Consider the following 11,547-nt stretch of genomic DNA (forward strand, 5'->3'; position numbering starts at 1 on the left):
TTCTTGTAGTACATCACAACACACAGGATGCTTCCCTTTGTATTATGTAATTCCACCCTGTACTGCTTGTTACAAAGCTAAGGTAGGCTGGGAGTGGGAGGGGTTATACAAGGCTGTCCTGCAGCTTTGTTTGATTAGCCAGTGTCCAATGACCTGAAGGTAGCTGGATAACTCCAGTGGTCTATGAATTAACTCCCTGTGTCCTGTGATGTATGTGACGGACCCCCTGGTACCCCGACTGGGTACCTCCATCAGAAATCAGCTTCCTCTCCGCTGGAACCCGAATTCCAGTGTCCTCAGCCCAAACCTGCCTAATTATTGGACAGAACCAATATATTAGGACAGAACGCTAAACCACTCAATCATTAGACGACACCAATGTTGAGGTGGAAAACAAGATCTGCTTTATTGAAGGAAGCACACAGAGTTTATACCTGACAGGATCAGATTAGAGTTTAGTGTGTCCCCTCCCCCAGACAGCCGGGTGCCGCATTAGAAGTCTTTTAAGCACAGACATTCTTTGGGATGAATGTCCTTAATTAGAGAGGAACTTAATCCCATCATTGCAAACAATGGTCACTCCAGCCAGCCTGCTGCCTTTAGAAGAATGGTTCCCATCAAGGCAAATAGTGACAAGTTCTCTCTCTAGATGAAATATTAAACTGGGAACACACAGCACACAAAGTTCTCCGGTGTAATAAATCTTTGCAGCCCTAGGCCCGTAGTCCGTAGGAAGGAGGCTAGCCCTCAGGCTCCTCCAGCAGCCCTGGTGACGGTTCAGTCCGTCACAATCTACTCCAAGAAACTGGTTTTACAGGTATTTTTCTTCACATTTAGCGCAAGTCCCATGTGTAGTGTCAGCAACATATTGAGGATTGTTATTACTTCCACCAATCTTGAAACCCCTACCATCTTTCTCCAGGCCTGCTTTTATTGAAGTCCATGTTGCATTCCTCCTTCTACTTCTTGGCTTTTTCACTTATCCAGCATGCATTTGCAATATTGTCTCTAGTTGCGCTGCCTATACTAAACCCAGATTAAACATCTGGTAACTCAATTTGTATTTAAGTTTGTATTCTGTGCAGCATACTCTCTCTGATGTGCGGCATCAGGCAAATTATTGGATACTTTGCTTGGTCTTTAGGTCTCCTGTTCTCTAAATTGGGAATAACCTGATCTCTTTAGGTATGTCACCCATTGTGTTGGTTTTTAAACTAAGTGGCATAAGTTGGTCATCACTGATTGATTCTTCTTTAGTTGCTTGAAGTCATTTTAATGCAGTATTCAGAGTTCAAGTGGACTTCCGTTATGGAAGTGCTCTCAGTGCCAGTTTGAACTACAGCACTAAAGGTTCTATTGTCTGGCTAGTCTTTGCTTGTTATTGATGTGTTTTCTGTATGGGGGTTCTGTTTAATCTTTACATATTTGCTTTATCTCTGTTCTATCAGTGATGGTTTCTTGATATCTTCTGGAAAGCAATCCTTGTTCTTTAACATTTAATTTTCAATGTCTTTACAAATTATGTTGCAATATTGGTCCTTATCCTTCCTGGAAGCTCTCTGAAATTACAATTTAGTTGCTCAAAGAGGTTTCTATTAGGTTTCTGATTTGATATTTTCTTCTTTTTTTTTTGCAAATGTTACTGTATCTTCTGTCATTCACTTTTCATAGTCCTTTTTAGTTTGTCCACTTTTTTCTCCAATTCATCCTTGATGATTTATTTAAATTCCATGCACAATGTATCCGGTTCTCTGTCGATTATACAGGTGAAACTCGAATAATTAGAATATCGTGCAAAGTTCATTTATTTCACTAATGCAACTTAAAATGTGAAACTAATATATGAGATAGACTCATTACATGCAAAGCAAGATAATTCAAGCCGTAATTTGTCATAATTGTGATGATTATGGCTTACAGCTCATGAAAACCCCAAGAACCCCAAAAAAGTAGATTATTACATGCAATCAATAAAACAAGGATTGTACATAGAACAATATCGGACCTCTGGAAAGTACAAGCATGCATATGTACTCAGTACTTGGTTTGGGCCCCTTTTACAGCACTTACTGCAATTACTTTTGCACGATATTCTAATTATTCGAGTTTCACCTGTATCTAACCTCTGAAATCTGTTCCTGATGTTTAATTAAAAGATAGTCGGTATGTTCTCCAGGTTATTTTTGTATTGTTCTGATTGTTGTTTTTCTTTTTTCTTTCTCTTTAAATGTTTATGATCTGTTCCACAATGTGGAAGACCACATATTTGCTATTACAATGACGCTCTTTCATAGTTTGTCACAGAAAATGTAGTTCTATTTTATTTTTAACAAGGCTATCTGATATTGTCCAGATTTATATATATCACTTTGGTTGCCTGAAGAACGCATTAGTAATGAATAGACATGTGCACTGGCAAAAAATTTGTGGTTTTCAATCTCTGTGCTCTGCCATTGAAAGTTGTCCTGTATTGCTAATGCCTAATAGGAGTGGTAGGTTTTAGTCTGGCAACTCTGGAAAAACCTGCCTGCCTTGGATGACTGTAACAGGAGTTGAAACTCTAGATAGCATAGATTTTAGCTTCCCTGATGCACATATAGTGCACTCTAAGGAATGAGGGATAAATATTTAGTCATACAAAAAGAAAAGGAAATAATTGCCCTCTTGAAAGCAATGCAAAAAAAAAAAAGATGCTCTCAGTAATTTACAATAGAGTATACAGTAAAATATGTACAGTTTACATTACCTTTTAACATGTCCTTTTGATAGACGAAAATTTGTGAATCTCTTATTCTCTCTTTTTCAAATATCTTGTAGGTGCCGGAGATGATGAAAAGCCATTTTTGTCTGCACCCCCAATAAAGTTCAACCGAAGTCTTTCTGTTCCTAGTTCAGAAGATATTCCTCCTCCTCCAACTACTTCTCCTCCAGATCCCCCATACAACACTGCCCCTTCATCTTCACCCAGGGTTAGCCCAGTTATGAGATCTAACTTTAATCACAGTGGAGAGTCTAAAGTTTTTTCCCCTTCAATGCGTCAGGAGACAAGTATATTTGACCAGCAAATAATGGAAGCGTCTCAGCGACGGGAGAAGCTGCAGCAGCTTTACCATCAAGATTCTGAACAAGCAGCAGATGACCAGATTCGAATGGGGACCCCCAACATGAGGAGCTGGAGGTCCCAGACTCAGGAGATGCGTTATTTCAATCTACCTTCTAGAGCAGCCAGCACTGCAATGTATGTACCACCCAAAGCAGCCCGACGAAAAGGTCAGCTAGTAAAGCAGGTGAAGGTGGAAAATGAACAACAGCAGCACTTGCAACAACATCAGCAGCAGCAGCAGCAATACCAATCACATCACCAGCAACAACAGGCCACCAAATCTCACGAAAAAAGTTCCATTCCTATACCTACAATCATTATAAAAGCCCCATCAACCAGTAGCAGTGGAAGAAGCAGCCAAGGGAGCAGCATGGAAGCTGAAACCCAGCCAGATCCCATCCCTTCTTTGCAGCTGAGAGATAACATTGACTTTACAAGCCAGTTTGGAGCAGCTATTGTCGGTGCAGCACGGCGGGACCGTGAGTGGTTTAACGAAGCCCGTCGAAAGTCTGCTCTCTTTCTGTCCACTGATGAAGAAACAGAGCCTACCCCTGCTCCAAGATTAAAGCATTCCAAATCTATTGATGAGGGCATGTTTTCCAGCGAACCATACATGCACTTGAATGTGCCCGCCAATGTTGGGGCCCCTGTAAATAGGGACATTTCTACTGGGTATTCCTACCAGCCCAAAACTGGCAAGGTATATGGACCTAATACTACTAGCGCATTTAGCACTGTGTGTTCCACTTATTTACCACAGCTACAGTCATGCTCCAGTTCAATGACAATGTCCAATGTTAACCCAGTTGGAGGATCCACTCCACTTATACATCCTTTGACTGGGAAAATCTTAGATCCTAGTTCCCCTCTAGGCCTTGCTTTGGCAGCAAGAGAGCGAGCTTTAAAAGAGTCACAGCAGCATACCAGGAATGAAATAGAAGAAAGAAAATCACGCCCCTCATCTCCACGGTTTTCTGAGCAAAAATCACCAATAGAATCTCGAAGCAGCTCACCCCATCGACTGTGGGATTCAGGCCCAGTTAAAAGAAAAGAAATGGAATACAAGTCCTCCATGGTGTCCCCAACTGGAGAAAGAAAATCAGATGAGAGTTCTGGTCATCGATCCCCAGCCTTATTGTTACTACAAGGAGTTGAACACGGTAAAGCTTGGGAAAAGAGAACAGAAGGCCAGGAAAAGATAGAATTACATGTGCGTTTTATGGATAACTCCACTCACAAGGACGAACAAGAAAATAATAGGATGTCTATAGGTAAAGAAATGAAAAATGAAAGGCCATTTGCCTGCACAGCAGTCAATCATGCTCCCTTACCTAGCACAAATGTGGAGCCGCATGAGACAAACTCCAAAGAGAATGGGCTCCCATTATTAGTTTTGCCTCCCCCAGCACCTTCTATTGATGTTGATGATGAATTTCTATTTACAGATCCACTCCCTCCACCCTTAGAATTTTCAAATAGTTTTGACAAGCCTGATTCCCCACTAGGTGCATCTGGTGGGGCGTACACATTGCCTCCTCCTGTGCCCCCAGCTCCGCCTGATTCTGGTAGCACTCCTGCTCTAGATTCTACAACATCTAGTCTCACTTCTTATGACAGTGAAGTAGCCAATTTAACTCAGACACCAGAACTCAAAGAACCTCATGTCAATTTCTCATCTGTTGTGTCATCGATCCAAATACCAGCTTCAGACGGCATAGACACTGTGACTGATTCTGGTATAGAGGAAATTGATAGTCGAAGCAGCAGTGATCACCATTTGGAAACCATTAGTAGTGTTTCTACATTGTCAAGTATGTCTGGGCTTTCAGCAGAAGGAACAGAACTTTTGGACACTTATATCACTTATCTAGATGGGCAGGCATTTGGTGCTGAAAAGGCTGTTCTCCAAAATAAAATACGGTCCCGGACTTTCCCAAGCAGAACACCTGGACTTCTCAGAGATCCCATTACTGCAACCAGTACCACTATTTCAGTTGCACCCTGCACGGACAATGTCTTTACCCTGACACCATCTAAAGGGCCTTCACTCAGTGCTCCTGCAGAGGCAACCAAGGATTCTCAGCGGAAATCTCCCACTCTGCCTTGGGAAGCTTACTCCCAAGAAAAAATCTCTCCAAGCTCTACAGTAAAGACAAATATGATCACAGAGTTAAGTTCCAAGCTACAGCATATAGGTGGAGTGTCTTGGTCAAGGCCACCAGAATCAGCAGTATCATATACACCAGAGAGACCAACCTCTATACAAAGACATCGGTACGTAAGATTATAAGGAATCACATGTATAACATTTATAACATTTGTACTGAGTGAAACTGGACCCATTAAACTAGAAACCTAATTTGACTTTTTATGTTCCCTTTTAAAGTTAAAGTATAGTATGTTTTTACTTTGAGTTATTATAGTGTTTACCTTAGAATATTATTTGATAAGACTTTTAAAAATGTAAATGATCCCTCTTTCATATGTTTTACAACTGTTGATATAAGACATCAGCCACACTGGAAAAGCATTGTTTAGAAGTAGCTGGCTTACTCATAGGGGTTGATTTGCTAAGGACCAATAGGCTGTTAACTTTGCAAGGGGAATTTTCCCTTAGCATTAATGAATGAGGTGAAGCTCTGCTGACTTCCATCATCCAACCATGTGCCAGCAAAAAAGCTATTTCTTTTTCCTTGCATGAAATTGGGTATTCTTTGCAAAGTCTCAACTCAACCTATACATATATACACCTTTGCATTTTAGCTTGCATGTTGGAAAGCATAGAGCCTATTTTTCTTTTCCACTTCCGTTCCCACACTTGTATATCCCTACAGACCAAATCAATTTTTACATTTTAGCTATAGGCCCATCGATTCTGGCAGTAACTTTCACTGCCTAAACTATATAGTAAAATTAACATTTGTTTTACAACTAGTGTTACTGTATGTTCGAATTTCAATACAAAGTATGGCAAAGTTATTTACAAGTAACATTTTTTGTGTCTGCTACTGGTTAAACAAACAGACTGTCTAGTAGGGAGTGAGATTAGAGAATCTCTGAGGTACAATCACTCTACAGCTCTACTAAGCAGAGCCTGCATTTGCAATGTGCAAATATGTCTGCCACCAAATGCATGAATATTGACAAGCGTGGAAACTATTTTAATAAAATACTAAAAATGTACAGATGAGTCTCTTTACATCAGGGGTCTCAAACTCGATTCACTCTGGGGCCACTGGACACATTTTTTTTCCCCATGGGGGCCACTTGCCACATTTAATACTTTACACACACAGATACACGCACATAGAAATATGCACAATCCCCCACAACCAGAACTACAAAAACTAATATACACACAATAAGGCCCCATTTACACCTGTATGTTTAGGTGTGATTAGGGATTCCTGCATCAGGAACTTGTGTTTTCCTGCAGCAGAAATCCCTAATGTGGCGTTTACAAGCAGCAGCTGTCACCCATTCAAGCTAATAATCAGGTGACAACCGCTGCATGTAAACGCAAGCACACTGCATGTAATGGTGTGTGATATATTAACATGTAGTTAGGAATCAATCGTTATGCCTGGATGCTGAGCTGGTAACTCAACCGAGCTGGTACCTCATTGGCCGCCGGCTCTGTTCGTAAAAATGTTTTCCAACTGGCTCCATCCATCAGCTGATCGAGGGATGCTGGTAGAAAGGGGGCAGCTCCCACTGTACATAATTTGCACAGTGTATGGCCACCTTAACACTATTGTCAATGACTTACATAGTATATGTGAACCCCCCCCTAGTAATATCTATTTAAACATCTGTTGATCTAGCCAGTCAGGATGATTGTAAAGCACTCCCATGTGAAGGGTGACACAGGACTCTCACAGGCTCTGCAAAAGACCAGCAGCAATGTCATCTGTCCAGCCACTCTAGACTACAGCGGTACATTGGGATAACTGTAAGAGAAGTGCCTCCCATGGTGGCCACCACTGATTGCACGTCCTCCAGACTGCCTATGAGTGACTGGCCATGCAAGCTCTTACCTGTGCAGTAGATTGACAGTGCTTACCTGTAGCAATGCTTATGGAAATTGCAGTAAAACCAGCAGTTTGCATAGTACGTCACAGATGTTTAAACGCATATGAACCCTTTTTACCGAGCCCTGCACTTTTAGTATCATGCACCTGCAGAGGATCATAAAAGCAGGATTTAAGTAAATTCAATAAGGTAAATTCATGTTTTATTCTGCAACATAACCTAGCGGTGTGTGATAACAGAAGATCTTGGTTTAATTTCTCCTATGTAACAGCGATTGTGCTCGGTGATTGGTTTCCCTAGCACCCAGCACTGTTGCATGGGAGTGGTGAGAGAGTCTTCAGACCTGTGTAAGTTTCAAGTTGCAGTTGGATTATGTAAGGCTAACTCTATGAACTCTTGGTGATCAAATGGAATAATGAGGGAGTGAAGGGAAAGGAAGTTGATGCAGCTTGTGAACCCATTGCTTTGTGTTTTATCGGCAAAGCACAGATTTACTTTAAGAAAACATTCTTTTTAGGGATATATTGCATTCTCTCATTTAATGTTTTAGTTTTCAGCTTTGGATCTCAGCCTCTGTGAAAAGAGTGCAGGGAGATCAGTTGGAGGATGAGTCACAGTGACAGATCGGTGTATCTGTTCTAATGATAGACTCACCTAGGCTTATGTCAAGAGATTCTGCAGTCCTGCACAGCGGCGGGAGACTTGACAGACAACTATTGATTTACAGTCCTTTGATGGAGAAGTTTTTTTTACATGAAATATCACTGACTACTGTAAAATGATTAGTATTTTACTAATTCAGGTAATGTATTTCAGCTTACCTGTAGAAATACAGCTAAATTGTTTAAATACATATCTGGGAACAATCAAATTTGACCAAAATGTTAATTTTGTTCCCTGCCTTACAGCACAAACATGTAGGTGAGATGATTGTACTCCTATGCAGTTGGAGACATTGTCACTTTGTCCATTCAGGGCAAAGTCACAGTGTTTATACTTTGTCTACCTCTCAGACATGTATACTTCCCCAGCCAGACTTTACCACCACCCCCCTCCATTGCTGCATCTTCGTCTGTTTCCAGTGTTGGAGCTTAAACAAGGAAATTATGTCATGGCACCACCCACGTGATGGTGTTTGGTCACTTAGGACCAAGCACTCACATAGAGGAGGCCACATGCTTCCCCATACAGGAAGGACTGTGCTATTGGTGAAGGCTAAGCAAGTGCAAGGTTGGTGGTGAGGAAGCATGGCTGGTAAAGTATACATGCCCGGGGTGGTGTACTACGTATATACACTGTCACTTTGTTCTGAAAATGCAAAGTGACAGTGACTCTTTAAGCAATACAGTTTTTGGTGACTGACCCAACTTAAATCTGCTAATTGTACAGTAAAGGAGAATAATTACACTGATTTTAGCCATATGTCTGCACTTTCCCCCTTCTTCCCTCCATCTGAGTTCTGCTCTTCTGGTAATTAAATGGAAATAGCTTATAACTGCCTCGAGTTCACGAAAAATAATATACTTGTGCTGTTTTCTTAAATGTCACGTTATGCAAAAGACATCCCACATGAGCTCCGGTCTATATGGACATTAGGGTAGTGATTTACTAACCTAAACACACGCACGCACCAGGTGCGTGTGATTTTTACACAGCAAAGCGTATTTATCAACCAAAAAGTCTCTATAATCATATTTCCACTAATGCCATATATGGAAAAAATCATGCACATGATGCATATATAATGCTGCTTCACAGTTTAGACAAAAATGGTTAGCTCATGCATTTACATTCCTGCATTCATCAACGCAAGCAACACAATGTAGAGCTAATTTACACAACATCACCTTGCAATTCAGGGCAGGACTTTGCACAACACACCTGCTGGGTGTGTACACACTACAAAGGTGTTTAGATTCCACCCATAGATCATGCTGGGAGGGAACACACTACAGAGGTGTATACATGTTCGTGGTGTGTTTATAAGGTTAGTAAATCAACCCCTATGGCTTCTTTCTGACTTGATAAGATTTACAGACAGTTGAGCAGTGAAAGTCAGTTTAGAATCCAATGCAGTTTTACTGCAGCTTAGTATATTTAAAATAAGTTTTTTAATCATTTGAAGTATAAAAAGACAACATGTGTTCTAAAGCTGACCATACACTGTTTGCAATTCAGCTGATTCCTGCTGAATTCCATGCCTGCACCACCTGTCTCAAGAACAGCTTACCCCTTACTTTACAGAGCTGAAAAATGAAACTAAGGCTCCATTGACACCTATATTTTAGGTGTGATTAGTGATTCTTGCGGCAGGAACTTGTAATTTCCTGCAGCAGGAATCCCTAATCTGCCATTTACAAGTGACAGCTGTCACCCATTCAAGTTAATGATCGGGTGATTGCATTTGAAAGAGACAGAATGCTGACACATTGCATGTAATCGTTGGTGATACGATTACATGTGGTTAGGAATCACTCACTATCCCTGGACGCACAATCAATGTATTCTGATAACTGTATACAGTTAAAATGACATTAAAAGGCAAAAAAATGTTTCCCTCCCCCCAATGTTAATGTCAGCACTTACCTTAAATGATGTCTCTTAATCTGATCTTCTTCTTCTTTCCTGATATTTTCATCTGTTCCTCCAGCGGTGCGGCGGCTCTGCGATCCAGCGCGGACTGCTCTGTCCTTGCAGGCACTTCCGATCCAGTAGTGTCTGCATGCGGGTGCACGCGTCCATAGACTTACCTTGCGTCTCTGCTTCTCTCCCGTCCAAAAATCAGAACTGCGCATGTGCCCGCCCCAAGATGGTTTGCGGCCGCTTGAGCAGTTTCGTTTTCTCGGACGGGAGTGTGCAGCACAGATGTGGTAAGCTTGCTAGCAGAAGATGTAGGCAAAAAAAAAACATAGGGTTTAGAAACCCTTTAATACTATCATTAAACAGTATGATACCGCATATAAGTTCTTTTATCCAAAATTCACTTTTGAGCCAAAGTGCCCTTCTCTACAATGTTTCATGAAGTATTGTTTAGTAGATTTGTTTTACATTGTCATTTAGATTCTTTCATATTACTCCTGAATGGCAGAAAAATGACCAACACATTTGCATATTGTTGTCTGATTGACGAACAGAGAGATTACTATTATCTTGTAACCTGCTTTCTCTTACTCTATTATAGGATAGTGGATGACTCTGCTGCTTCTCTAATCTCTTCTAAACCTGTGAGCAGTCTGTTTCACAACTGGCCTAAATCCCCACAGCCTACTCCAAAACATCCCAAGAGTGTGGATTTTGACATCCGACCAACCCTGAGAAGAGCACCAAGTCCCTCAACCTTGCCACCGGAGCACAAGATAAGCCCTACACCACGTCCTTCTTCTTTACCCATCTTGCCTTCTGCCCCTGTTTACACGGGGGTCTTTGACCTGAGGGGCTCCCCCACAGCTGGAGGAGATGCCTTCCCTGGCTTCCAGACGGGCAGTAGGTCCCTATCCCCAACGCATTTCATTCTACCCCCAACAGAAAAACCATTTGCATCTAAGCCCATCCATTTCTGGACAAAGTATGATGTGGCTGATTGGTTGGAGTATTTAAATCTTGGTGAGCACCGAGAACATTTTCTAGACAATGAGATTGATGGCAGTCACTTACCATCACTGACCAAGGAGGATTACATTGACCTGGGAGTCACCAGAGTCGGCCATCGAATGAACATTGACCGAGCTCTGAAATTCTTCTTGGAGAGGTGATTCAAAGTCATTTGGTTCCATAGTTTCAACATCTCGGCATTCATCCCTACAAACCTATAAAGATTTTGTATAAGGTCCCTAAAGTGGAGGATCTGAATGTACTTTGAATCCAAATGAATAGCAAAACAAAAAATATTAAAAACGATATAGATTATATACATATATATATATATATATATATGTAACAAAATGCACAGAATTTTCATGAAATGATTGATTCACCAGCTGCTTATTTTACTATGTGGGGGCAATGAAGGCTTTATCTTGAGCCATGATGTACACTCAGTAGCTGGAGGCACCAATGAATAAGGAGATCACACAAGCACTGCAGTGTTCTATTTTCACTGTGCCCCACGATATCTGTTTCCTACATCTTAACTGTCAACACAGAATGTAGTCTTGTAGGCAGAAAGTGAAACATGTTGGCTGAGTAGAAATTTCAGTTAATTATTTGAGGGGAGATTGGGACAACAATTCACAGAGGCATAAGCAGAGTCTTCCCTGATACTGTGAACACGCTGTATGTGGACTGTTGGAAAATGTTTGCAAACAACATTTTTGCCAAATTGTATTACAAAATAATTAGATGCCATCCCTACTCGATTTAAATGAAACTGTCATCTAACCACTGTCATCTGGTATGAAAGTCGGGGATATTAT

General features: G+C 41.2%; 1 protein-coding gene across 1 annotated transcript in view; it reads left to right on the forward strand.

Annotated features, from left to right (window-relative positions):
* The window catches only part of SHANK1 (SH3 and multiple ankyrin repeat domains 1), a gene marked incomplete at its 5' end in the record, with an annotated part of 207,810 nt that extends 196,923 nt beyond the window's left edge, over nucleotides 1-10,887 (forward strand). The window contains 2 exons of the mRNA XM_018571098.1: nucleotides 2,818-5,377; nucleotides 10,317-10,887. Of these exons, the coding sequence (XP_018426600.1) occupies nucleotides 2,818-5,377; nucleotides 10,317-10,887 (3,131 nt within the window). The remainder of the gene's footprint in view (nucleotides 1-2,817; nucleotides 5,378-10,316) is intronic.
* Between the last annotated feature and the right edge of the window lie 660 nt (nucleotides 10,888-11,547).

This window comes from Nanorana parkeri, unplaced genomic scaffold, assembly GCF_000935625.1.
Source record: "Nanorana parkeri isolate BGI_ZX_2015 unplaced genomic scaffold, ASM93562v1 scaffold1675, whole genome shotgun sequence".
NCBI classification, from domain to species: domain Eukaryota; kingdom Metazoa; phylum Chordata; class Amphibia; order Anura; family Dicroglossidae; genus Nanorana; species Nanorana parkeri.